Raw genomic sequence first — 13,302 nt, forward strand, 5'->3', positions numbered from 1 at the left:
TGTCTAACGGTGCACTTTCATCCTAATTTCTGTTATACCCCCCGAAGCACCAGAAAGTGCTGGGACAGCACAATCATAGATAGTCTTTTACTGTAATAGCTTCCATGTCGTCCAGGAGCTGTGCGTCGAAGAGGAGAGAGAGAGAGAGAGAGGAGAGAGAAGAGAGCGGAGGGGGGGGGGGTGAAGAAAGCAAAGAAAGAGCGATAGGAGACGGAGAGGGGAGAGAAATAGGGATTGAGAGAGAGAGAGAGATATATAGAAGAAAAAAGGACAGAGATAGAGAAATGAGAGATCCTCTATAGTACATTTCTCAGGCCTGCGCAGATCCCTCATGTGTTTTTCTACAAGTTTACAGTGATGGATCAATCCTTTCTCATGAGTGTATAATCTGCTGATTATCAAGTGTACCTGAAAGCTGAGGGTTGTGGCTTTCCAATATCACTAGCAAGTTATAAAAACAACGTTCACTGAACTCGATGATCAGTCTAATGCGTAGTTTTCCTTATTGGGTATTGTACAGTACAGTGTGTCTGTTCTGTGTATATAGGTGGTGTCTAGTGTCATTACCTGGACTAGTCACTAGAATCACACTCGGAACTGTATCTAGCCTCTGTCCGCCAGGGCCGTTTCAGCCCTGAGAATAACTGACGACACGCCGTATTGTTATCATCCCCTCGCATTAGGAGGAGGGAAACATGGAGAGAATTAGCGGTACGAAGGTAAAAGATGAGGGAGAAAAGGCTCAAAGGACAGATGGAGAAAAGAGCGAGAGAGAGAAGACACTTTTAACAAGCTCGCCTTATTTACCCTTGCCATGGACAAATAAGAACATACAGAAGAAATATCAAAAGAAAAGAAAGAAAGAGGTTGTTTAATTAAAACAACATCTCCTCTCCTCCATGCTTTTATGACGGTCCCGGTCAAAAAGGAGTCATAAAGGGAATATAGAATAGAGTGACATTGGGACTCTACTCCAGCGAGGGGAAGAACCACAGAGAGGTGATGATGGTGACGAGGTGCAGGGATGTAAGGACTGATGACATTGTCTAGTTCCCTGTTGTGTGATGTTGTGTGTGTGTCGCTATCCGTGTGTGGCCTGTGTGTGTGTGTGTGTGTGTGTTGTGTGTGTGTATGCAGGGTGTTGGTGATCAGGATGAGCAGTGGGGCAGAATAAGCCCTCTTTAACAGTTCAATGTCTGATGCTAGTGAGTGCTCTGTGCGAACATAACTAGCCTGCATACTATCACACTGTATTACAGATCACTACCGTCCTGAAGCATGGAGTAGTTGGCATTATCCCTCATGTTAGCTGGATCGAATAGAACAATATCATCGTGTGTGAGTCTTGCTACGGTCAGTAGTGGGTTGATGCAGGTTGAGAATGAGTGAGGGAGATGGACAATTGCTGGAGATCTGTCTCATTATCTGCCGCTCTTCGCTGGTCTCTCTGTCTTTCTGAATGTAAGTGTGGCGTTTGCATACGGTACAGTAGTAGTCTATGTGCTTTCCTGTGATGAATCAGAGCAATCACAAGGCTTTAACCTAGTCTTTGCTCTATTCCCCTGGCTCCTCTCCTCGTCTCTCCTCTTCTCACACCATTTCTCCACACAGCAGTTTGACACCTGCCATGTAGAAGACAGTCAAGTGACAAACTGTCACTGCCACTGTGTGTGGGACTCTCTTTACTTCACTCCCTACCCAGAGTCTTTTGGGATCAGGAAGTCAGTGCATCAAGGATCAGTCAACCTCCTGTACTGTTACGTGCCAATCACTATATCTGATTGAAATATGGGATGTCAATTTAGACGTCATACTGTAATACTACAATAGCTGTCTCCTTGGGTTTTTCTGCTGCGATGGCAGTATTTTCACYTTTGCCCTCAATATACGAATATTGGACACGTTTCACACATGCCTGTATGTCAGGTTGTTTCCTTTCTACCACTAGGCCTGTCTGTGTTCCACTGTAGCCTGTTGGTTGTGTTGGTCGTACAAGAGTCTGTGTGAACACATTGCTGGAGTAATGAGACTCTCTGTTGGTGAGACCCTAATCCAAGCCTTTCTCTGTGCAGCTATCTTTCTCTCCCTCTCGATATCTCTCTCTCTCTCCCTCTCTCTTTCTCTCTGTGTCTTCCCCTCCCCCTCTCTCTGAGTGGAGTGGATATGGATTTGAGCTCCAGTATGTGTGAGATTGTGTTTTACTCCCAGGCAGGAGAGAAGATGAGAGGCGCGGGTCTTTTTCATGTGTAATGCAGTAATGCAGCCCCATAATAGCTCTGTAGGGAGGTGTGTGTTTATGCTCTGGTTATTCCCTGCTTCCAGCTCAGTGCTGTTGGCTTACTACTCTATGACTGTGTCCCAAATACACATATTCCCTCTATTCTGCACTGCTTTTGACCAAGGCCCTCTTCCTCTCCCTCCTCTCCTCTCTCTCTCCCTCTCCTTCCTCTCTTCTCCTCTCCCTCTCCTCTCCTCTCCTCTTCCTCTCCTCTCCTCTCCTCTCCTCTCCCTCTTCCTCTCCTCTCCTCTCCTCTCTCTCTCCTCTCCTCTACCTCGCCTCGCTCTCGCCTCGCCTCGCCTCGCCTCTCCTCTCTTCTCATCTCCTCTCTTCTCCTCCCTTGGTATAGCGATCTCCGGTTTTATTGGGTGCCCTGAAAGCTCCATTACATCAGAGTGCTTTCTGACAAGCAGACGATGTGATAATAGATAACATTCCCACGCTGAAAGGTCATCAGAGGATCTCTCTTTCTGTCTCTCTGCCTGTCTCCTCACTAACACTGTGGCTAGAGGCTGCTGTCTGGCTGCTGAAATCCTCCTGCCTGGATGGACACTTGACATTTTTAGCATGGGCACTTTTTGGAAATAATTTAAAGTGCCAACAACTACCAAAATTGAAAATGGCATTGCTTCCTCAACTAAGAGTTTTTTACATGCAGGGTTATGGTTGAATTTATAGTATATTACTTTTTCACTTTAATCATATTTGATGGCAGTGGTGGAAAAAGTACCCAATTGTCATACTTGAGTAAAGGTTAAGATACCTTAAAGAAAATGACTCAAGTATAAGTGAGTCACCCAGTAAAATATAAAAGTCTAAAAGTATTTAGTTTTAAATATATTTAAGTATCAAAAGTAAATGTAATTGCTAAAATATACTTAAGTGTCAAAAGTAAAATCATAAAACATTTCAAATTCCTTATATTAAGCAAACCAGACAGTACGATTTTCTTGTTTTTTAAATTTACAGATAGCCAGGGGAACACTCCAACACTCAGACATAATTTACAAACAAAGTAAATCAGAGGCAGTAGGGATGACCAGGGAGGTTCTCCTGATAAGTGCGTGAGTTGGACCATTTTTCTGTCCTGCTAAGCATTCGTAATGTAACCAATACTTTTGGGTGTCAGGGAAAATGTATGGAGTAAAAAGTACATAATTGTCTTTAGGATTGTAGTGGAGTAAAACTAAAAGTTGTCAGAAATATGAATAGTAAAGTACAGATACCCCCAAAAACTACTTCAGTAGTACTTTAAAGTATTTTTACTTAAGTACTTTACACCACTGTTTCATGGTTGTGTGGGTTTCAATGCCTCTTATAAAGTACTATACGTAAAGCCTACCTTATTGGAATTGTACATTATTTGACCCATATTGACCATTTGCTGACAACTCACCTCTGTGTCCTTTCTCTCTTTCTCTCCCCCCTCCTTCCCCCTCTCCCCCCTTCAGACATGGCTCCAGAGGTATGGCTACCTTCCCCCAACAGACCCCAGGATGTCGGTCCTGCGGACGGCCCAGACCATGCAGTCTGCTATCGCTGCCATGCAGCGTCTCTATGGCCTCAACGTCACAGGATCGCTGGACAGGAACACTATAGAGTGAGTCTCACCACTTTGCATGTTGTAGGGCATCGGTGGGAGAAAGACGATGAACATAATTATTCATCTTGATCACAGWATGAGTAGTTATTTGGGATGCAAGGTGCTTTCTAAATCATTCATTCTCTGCAGTACAACTTCATTGTAGGTTGATGAACGTCCCTAAACGTCCAATAAAAAGTCACAGACCTTTATAAACATACCTGTAATGCTGCTCTGATTCGCTGCTTGACATTCCYGAAGGGAAGAGAACAGACGGGAGCGTTTCCCAGACAGAGAGTTAGCATCACACAGGTTAAGTGTCCCGTTTTAATGTGATCAAAGGGCTCTTTTACAACAGATACACCTACACCAGCAGATCAAAGTCAGGGTAAATGCCACAGTATTACTCTGAACCTAGAAGCCTAGAAAAGGGAATGACAGCTTCAGTCTTCCTGTCTGCCTGTCTGTCTCTCTGCTGCTCGTTGAACCAATCAACATGTGTAAGAGTCCCTAGGGTTGCATCCCAAACGGCACCCTGTTCCCTATATAGTGCACTACTCTTCTCCAGGGCTCATAGGGCTCTGGTTAAAAGTAGTGCACTAGTAGGGAATAGGGTGCCATTTGGGATGCACTAAAGGAGTCTAAGAAGCTGCAGTTTGGTTGTGTTAAAAGGATTAGAGAAACAAGTACCTTTTTTGCTGCTGAGATCAATTGTATGATGTGTGTATCAAATCAGTTACAATAATGTGGTGGAATTTGTGATGACTAACCTGCATGCTAAAGTCTAATTTTCTGTTTCTTTGTGCTTCGTATAATGATGTTAGCGATTACACAGTAAGGTGAGGCATATATCTTATTATGTCTATTTCTTTGCAGATGTGTGTGTGTTCACGAGCGTGTTTGTGTGTGTGTGTGTGTGTGTGACTTTGTGATAACTAGTATGTCTGTATTGGAAGTAATGACAGGATTACATTACATGGTTTGTTCAGCCAAGGCCAAGCATACATCCTGTTTTGACTAATGGTGTTCTCTGTTCTTCCTAGCTGGATGAAGAAGCCCCGATGTGGTGTACCAGACCAGCTAGGAGGGGCGTCCAAATTCAGTGTCCGGAAAAAGCGGTACGCCCTAACGGGGCAGAAGTGGCAGCATAAGCATATCACATACAGGTGAGTTGATTGGTTGCTTGGTTGCTTGGTGATTGGTTGGTTGGTGATTGGTTGGTTGGTTGGTTGGTTGGTTGGTTGGTTGGTTGGTTGGTTGTTTGCGTTGGTGTTGGGTGATTTGGTTGGTTGGTTGGTTATTAGTTGGTTGGTTGGTAGCATAAACATATCACATACAGGTGAGTTGATTGGTTGGTTGGTTGGATGGTTGGTTGGTTGGTGATTGGTTGATTAGGGATTGATTTTTGGTTAAAACAATTCATACAGTACTTTAAAACATGGGCTTTACTCTATGGGTCTGACATGTGCCTGAGGATGTGTCTAGGCTACATGTCTGTGTTCATGAGTCTAGATAAGAATGTCTTACTAGGTGAAGACTTGTGACAACCTCTCAGCTAGGCTATATCTGAAAGGTCCTGRGTGGCCCAGTTGTTAAGATCGCGGCTCTAACAACACTAAGGTCATTGGGTTCAATACCTGCAAGGATCACATACTAAAAAGGGTTTCACTTGTTTTACTGTAAGTCGCGTTGGATTAKAAGCGACAGTTAAGTTACATGCACTGTATTATATTGTCGCTGTCTGATGAAACTTCTCAGGAAATGTTTTAAAACCGCCTTATTTTCCCATTAACGAACGTACAATTACGAAACTTCAAAAGCTATTTTGAATACAATATCTTGGGCCTAGAGTACTCGTACAGTATATTGAGTGCATTGCTTTCAAAACATGTACAAAAATAAATACATTTGAGTTACATTTTTCATCAGACAGTGACTATACAGTATATTATATTATACAGTGCATTCGGAAAGTATTCAGACCCTTAGACTTTTTCCAAATGTTGTTACATTACAGCCTTATTTTAAAATTGATKAAATAAAAACAAAACCTCATTAATCTACAAACAATAATCCATAATGACAAAGAGAAAACAGTTTTTTAGAAATGTTTGCACACTTATTAAAAATAAAACAGAAATACCTTATTTACATAAATATTCAAATCCTTTGCTATGAGACTCGGAATTGAGCTCAGGTGCGTCCTGTTTCCATTGATCATCCTTGAGATGTTTCTACAACTTGAGTGAGGTGACCAAGATCCCGATCGTCACTTTGACAGAGTTCCAGAGTTCCTCTGTGGAGATGGGAGAACCTTCCAGAAGGACAACCATCTCTGCAGCACTCCACCAATCAGGCCTTTATGGTAGAGTGGCCAGACGGAAGCCACTCCTCAGTAAAAGGCACATGACAGCCCACTTGGAGTTTGCCAAAAGGCATCTAAAGACTCTCAGACCATGAGAAARAAGATTCTCTGGTCTGATGAAACCAAGATTGAACTCTTTGGCCTGAATGCCAAAACAACCCTGAGCACACAGCCAAGACAAGGCAGGAGTGGATTTGGGATAATTGTCTGAATGTCTTTGAGTGGCCCAGCCAGAGCCCAGACTTGAACCCGAACAAACATCTCTGGAGAGACCAGAAAATAGCTGTACAGCGATGCTCCCCATCCAACCTGAKYGAGCTTGAGAGGATCTGCAGAGAAGAATGGGAGAAACTCCCCAAATACAGGTGTGCCAAGCTTGTAGCGTCATACCCAAGAAGACTTGAGACTGTAATCACTGCCAAAGGGGCTTCAACAAAGTACAGAGTAAAGGGTCTGAATACTTATGTAAATGTGATATTTCAGTTTTTTGGTTTTTATACATTTGCAAAAAAATCAAAAAACCTGCTTTTGCTTTGTCATTATTGTCACGCCCTGGCCATAGAGAGGCTTTTATTCTCTATTTTGGTTAGGCCAGGGTGTGACTAGGGTGGGCATTCTAGTTTCTTTATTTCTATGTTTTCTGTTTCTATGTTTTGGCCGGGTATGGTTCTCAATCAGGGACAGCTGTCTATCGTTGTCTCTGATTGGGAATCATACTTAGGCAGCCTTTTTTCCTTTTGGATTTGTGGGTAGTTGTCTTTGTTAGTGGCCTGTATAGCCGAAGTAAGCTTCACGTCGTTTCCTTACTCTTTGTTTTGTTGGCGACATGTATAAATGAAAAGAGATGTACGCTCACCATGCTGCACCTTGGTCCGGTCATTTCCACCCTGACGACGATCGTGACAATTATGGGATATTGTGTGTAGATTGATGAGAAACAAAAACAATTAAATCAATTTTAGGATAAGGCTGTAACGTAACAAAATGTGGAAAAAGTCAAGGGGTCTGAATACTTTCAGAATGTACTGTATATATAGAAAAAGAACCCCAGAACCACAGTTGAGTTTTCCCCTAGCTACTAGCTATACATCTCCTGCGGGAACAAGTCCTACTGAAACCTGGCTAAACCAGAGGTAGAATACCCTCTCGTTTCCTCTCTACAAACTAAACTAGCAGCCTTACTCAACTCATTAGAAATTACATTCCTCCCTCTTTTTATACAACCGTCTGACTTGCATCCAGCCTTGTAGACAGACATAGAAACAAACATACAGGCAGACAGACAGAATGACAGACAGAAAAACAGACAGATGTACAGACAGAATGACAGACAAACAGACCGACAGAATAACAGAATGGCAGACAGACAGAATGAACGACAGACAGACATTAGAAGGGCAGCTGCCATGTAATTCTTCTTTAATCTGAACATTGAAGCCACTCCTCGTGGTCCTTTTTTCACGCTCCTTTTATCTCTCTCTCTTTCATTCTTTCAACATCTTTGCTATGTTACTGAGGGGTACTGTTAGGCTGTGTCCACTCTACATCAGATAGGATTACACCCATGTCTCTACATATCATTACTCAATAACACATATCAGACTTTAAAGCTAAATATAAATATATATAAAAATTGTAATGTCGTTTTTGCAACAGATCAAATATAGGTCTCTGTCTGGCCCTACATTTTTAAATATAACTGCCCCCATTTTTAAGAGTAACTGCCCCCAATCCCATACTTTATGGACTAAGCCTTGAGCTTCAGAATAAAAATGTATTTACATTTTTGTCTGCCTTGAAGGATAACTATGAACAGTATTACCGAAACCCTGATTATAATCTTGAATCTGTGACCCACTCATGAACTGTAGCGATGCCAGGAAGGAATGGAAGAAAGGAAGACATTTTTGCGATAGGGCAAAAATAGAAATGGCTGTAGCGTGTGCAGTGCATTAAAAGGAATGGATGGAGATTGAAGAAAGGAGAGGTAAAGGAAGATGAGGGAGAGGAGAGTGCTGCAGTAGAAAGGGAAAGAGAGATTCAAGGAGAAGATGACATTTTTCACACTGTGTAATTCGTCAAGGCAACCACCACCAAAATGTGTGTTAATCTCTATACAGTTGAACATACCTGACCATTATATTAGATAATACAGAATATTAATATTAGTACTGTTATATTATATTTAATATACAGTATTATACAGTATGTGAAATCCTTTGTTAGTTTCAATGACCTGATGCTTATAGAACACTGAGAGAAAGAGAGCGAGAGGGAGATGGAGAGAGGGAGACAAAGAGAGAGACAGAGGCAGTACTGAGAGAGACAGAGAGAAAGAGAGGCAGCGATACAGAGCGGAAAGCTGAGTCAGATGATGGTTATATAACGAGATACAACATTTTGGGAGAGGGAGTGGTTGAGGAACGAGGCAGGGGAGAGAGTTGTGTGGTGTGCTTGTGTGTGTGTGTGTGTGTGTGTGCTGTGTGTGTGGTGTGTGTGTGTGTGTGTGGTGTGTGTGTGTGTTGTGTGTGTGCGTGGTGCGTGCGTGGGTAAGGTGGTCGTCGTGCGTGCGTGCTGGTGGTGCGTGCGTGCGTGCTGTGGTGCACGTGTGTGTGTGTGTGGTTGTCTCCAGTAGCTGGCCTGGCCAGATGGGGATGAAGCTATTCCTCATGCCACATCCACCCTCTCTCTATCTACCAATGTCCCATCATCATACCTATCCCAACCACTCCTGCTCTGCATTATTGCCTTGATGTTGTTCTATGAGAGAGAGGCTGTGTATCCATGTAACCTGAGTGGAAGTCTGGGTATTTGCCATTTAAGGGATTGTGCCTCTCTCTGTTGGTACTGGACATGTGCATGCATGACATACAGTAGACACATGCTGATGGTAGGGAGGCGATAATTAGCTCCAGCATCCCCATAACTCTCCCAGCATGGAGTATGGAGTACAGTCTTATAGCTCACCTCATTTAAAAACAACATGCATCCATACACTACAGTACTGTTTCTCTCTCTCTCTCTCTCTCTCTCTCTCTCTCTCTCTCTCTCTCTCTCCCTCTCTCTCTCGCTCTCTCGCTCTCTCGCTCTCTTCGCTCTCTCTCTCTCTTACTCTCTCTCTTTCCCCCTCTCTAACTGTATTGCTTCTGACTCCCAAGCAGTTTATTGTCAGCAGCAACGAGTTGTACTCTTTCAGTAGCTTGAACAAACTGAGTAGAGACAGTGGCAGTAACTCCTATTTGTTTGGCTCTTCTGTGCTGCACAAAACGCATACTGTATTACTAATTCAGGCTAAAGGGGTGAAACAGTTTTTTAACATTAAAGTGCACTTTCTCTTTGCCTTTTATTCTTTAAGTGGTCATAGCCGTACAGGTTTTATATTTTAAGTGAGGTGAGGTGTAGGAGTCATTACGCTGTTAGACAAGGTTAAACAAGGACACTTAGCCTTTTCATGTCGACTGCGAAGCCGGAGACTTCTTACTTCTAATCTCTGTGTCCGTGAGAAAGTGGTCCCACAGTCGAGGTTTTATGATTACTCGATCAGCTGATATGTGTTTCAGTGACCTATTTTTCCCCGCTTGTTTGCCATACCTCGGAGTGCATCCAAATCTGATATACTGGAGATTCTAGAACAATGACCTTACTTCACAACTGTATAATTTCTGTTACATTCCAGTTATGGACCACTGATTCACAAACCACACTGCAATCAACACCCACAGTCTTCCACTAAGATCTGAGCTGAGAGAGCCACCCATCAAGTATACTAGTCATGGTGGTCATGCAATGGCACTGAACATGATGACACAATTCTGATGCTAACAGCCATCACTCATCAGAATGACACGTTTCTGACTGAAGCAACAAATCACGGGACACTCTGCCTGGGTWGTTGTGCTCCTCATAAGGACATCACGAGCGTGTGGCCTCAGAGTACCTCAGCATCAAGCTGTGCCTCAGAGAGCCCGGAGAGTCATCATGGGACGACAGACAGCTGCAGACAGTCAAAGTTCAATCCAACCAGCGGCGGATTAGGGAGACACCTTGGTGGCAAAGGTCCCCCTGGGAATTAATAAACAAGACTTAGAGTCCTTATTGGACGAGGACATCTTTCATTCTCAGTTAGAGTAACACCTTCTGACCTGAGTGACAGATGAAGAGAGCGGAAGAGAGAGAGAGAGAGAGCAAGAGAGCGAGGGAGAAGGAGATGGGGTGCTGTAAAATCAAAGATTTACTCGTCTTGTCATCTGTTAGGGTTTCTGTTGTATTTTGTGTGTTTACCGTCGTAACACTGAGAGACAATAGACGATTATCAAGCTCCTCCAACAACAGCCTACTACCTTCTGCCTAACCAGAGTCCTCTCTGGAAGTCTGGGAACGTCTGGGGGAGACAGAGAGAGAGGATAGAGGTAGGGAGAGGGAGAGAGAGAGAAAGAGAGAGACATAGAAGCGGGAAGCATACACAGTCCAGCAGCTCTGTAAGAACATATAGCCATGAGGACTGTGAGTCTGGAGAGGAGAGATAGAGAGAGATGTCAAAGATCACCTTTGAGCTGCTGAGTCGTTAGCTCAGTTCTCAGCTTATACTATGCTGATACTGTAAACTCCCTAGGAGTAGATATAGAAGGAGCACAGGACAATAGATTCAKCATATTTTTTATGTTTCCCAGAAGAATTAGAGAAAGAGGAAAAGAAAGAAGGGGACAAGAAACCGAGAGCAGGAGTGGAGAAGAGTAAACGCACCAGAGCCCAGATGAGAAAGAGAGACAGATAGACGGAGAGAAACAGATAGAGAGAAACCAAGAGAGAGAGAGAGAGCAGATCATCTCCAAAGAGGGGAAATGAAATGGGTTTTTTTTCGAGGCAGGCATCACTTCAGAAGAGCAGATGAGTTGAACATTCAGTCAACGTTAACAGTTTAGATTCCTTCAGTAGAAGATAGCACACCACGACCTCCAGAGTACCTGCTAACTTCAGTAGAAATGTAGCGAGTGTCTGACTTCTCCACTTCACTCATCCACTTCTGCTCAAGAGAAGAACTGGGGATAAAGCCTGATGCTCAAGTGCAATGTTGAGAAGGAAAAATAAGTTTAAATTCAAAGTGCCCCTCTTTCCCGTATTTTAGGCGTGACTAAAGTGTAGAGGGTATGGAGATTGGCCAAGCCAGACTGAGGCTTCGTCTCAAATTAAACCCTATCCCCTACATAGTGCACTACTTTTGACCAGAACGCTTTGGGCCCTGATCAAAAGTAGTGCACTAAATAGGGAGTAGGTTGGCATAGGGGATACAGATTGCTGGCGCTCTTGTGACGCAGTGAGCTGTGTATAATCCTTAATTAGAAAGTAAATTCCAGGGACAGGAAATCAGGAAATCCTCTAGTTCTTCTCTCAACACCTGGCTACAGCAGTTCAAGCAGCAGGYGAGGACTCAGCTGCATCTCTGGCTGCCTCCCAAATAGCACCATATTTCCTTTATAGTGCACTACTTTTGACCAGGGCCCATGGGTCATAGAGTGCCATTTGGGAAGCACACTCTCTCTCAAAGCCCCTTTTTACACTTCACTTTTCGGTAGTACGACTTAGTGCATAATGGTGAGAGGTAATGGTATGTGTGTTGCTGTATGCTATGGTACATTATAATATGTTACAACATGGAATGTGTGTGTTATGATATACTGTTATGATATACTATACACAGTATGTGTGGCCTGACCCCTACCATCCTCTATCCTCTCCCRCTGCCACAGCATAAAGAACGTCACACCCAAGGTGGGCGCAGAGGAAACCCATGACGCCATCCGGCGGGCGTTCGATGTGTGGCAGAACGTGACGCCGCTGCGCTTCGAAGCCGTCCCCTACAGCGACCTGGAGCGTACCAAGAAGGACGTGGACATCACCATCATCTTTGCCTCGGGTTTCCACGGCGACAGTTCGCCCTTTGACGGAGAGGGGGGCTTCCTGGCCCACGCCTACTTCCCGGGCCCCGGAATCGGAGGGGACACCCACTTTGACTCAGACGAACCCTGGACCCTGGGCAACCCCAACCACGACGGTAAGATGGGTAATGATAACCTTTAACATTAATATGGAAACAGACATTGATGCTTACATAACAATGATGTAGTCAACTAATATATGATTATGACATCACACTCCTCTGGACTAGTTGAGTGTTTGAAAGCTATCAAACATMATCAACTGTCACAGTATTTTTGAGTTGATATGTAAGTTGGGTTTACAATTTATGCCTGTACTCAGTGTGTTGTGTTCCTCTGGTCTGGGCTTGGATGTGCCTCTCTCTGTATAAACCCAACCTGAGCAGGCAAGGAGGGGAAGTTATGGTGAGCCACAGGGTCCGCCGGCAGGCCGGTCGATGCGCTCCGTTTAAGCTCACTATCTGACCTMTGACCTCCTGCATGCAGTCTGCAGCACTGTCTGAGTACATCCCATCTAGGATAAAACAACCAGGGTCATCATCGACCGAGAGAGAGGGAAGAGGGAGAGAGAGAGGAAGAGGTAGAGAGAGTGATGGGGGTGAGAGATGAGAAAGATAGGGAAAGGAGGGAGGGACAGAGAGAGATAATGGGTGAGGGGTAGGGAAAGAGAGACAAAGATGGAAAAATATGGAGATATGAGCGAGAAAAAAATGAAGTACAGAAGGACATGACAGAGGCGTGGGAGAGATGAGAGGGAGTTAGAGTGTCTGACTGTGAAGGGAAAGAGAAGATGAGAGAGAGGGATGAGAGAGAGTGGGATACCCAAAAGGAGGAAAAAGCAGCTGGAGAGGTAGACGAGGAGAAGAGGAGGATGAGAGGAGAGATGTAAGGTCAGGGAGAGGAGAAGAGTTCAGACAAGAGGTACTGGAGAGTTCCAGATTGTGAAGTAGGAAGTAAAGCGGATAGCTGATGGTTTAGGGTTAATGCAGCATATCCAGTGGAGGGGCGGGAGAGGGGAGAAATAGTCTGGGTATAGATGTAAGCTATTAAAGGACACATCTGAAGTGAGTCCTATGGGACATGCGCACGGACACACACACACACACACACACACACACACACACACACACACACACACACA

The 13,302-nt window shown here is 44.1% G+C and overlaps 1 protein-coding gene across 4 annotated transcripts in view; it reads left to right on the forward strand.

Annotated features, from left to right (window-relative positions):
• LOC111973050 (matrix metalloproteinase-16) overlaps window positions 1–13,302 on the forward strand; it is a 77,882-nt gene that overhangs the window by 16,627 nt on the left and 47,953 nt on the right. Inside the window, exons 2-5 of one of the 4 annotated variants that reach the window (XM_024000199.2) lie at window positions 3,730–3,878; window positions 4,685–4,699; window positions 4,904–5,026; window positions 11,973–12,286. In XM_024000199.2, the coding sequence (XP_023855967.1) occupies window positions 3,730–3,878; window positions 4,685–4,699; window positions 4,904–5,026; window positions 11,973–12,286 (601 nt within the window). The remainder of the gene's footprint in view (window positions 1–3,729; window positions 3,879–4,684; window positions 4,700–4,903; window positions 5,027–11,972; window positions 12,287–13,302) is intronic. The other 3 variants (XM_024000200.2, XM_024000201.2, XM_024000202.2) reach the window with 3 other exon arrangements.

This window comes from Salvelinus sp. IW2-2015, linkage group LG14, assembly GCF_002910315.2.
Source record: "Salvelinus sp. IW2-2015 linkage group LG14, ASM291031v2, whole genome shotgun sequence".
NCBI classification, from domain to species: domain Eukaryota; kingdom Metazoa; phylum Chordata; class Actinopteri; order Salmoniformes; family Salmonidae; genus Salvelinus; species Salvelinus sp. IW2-2015.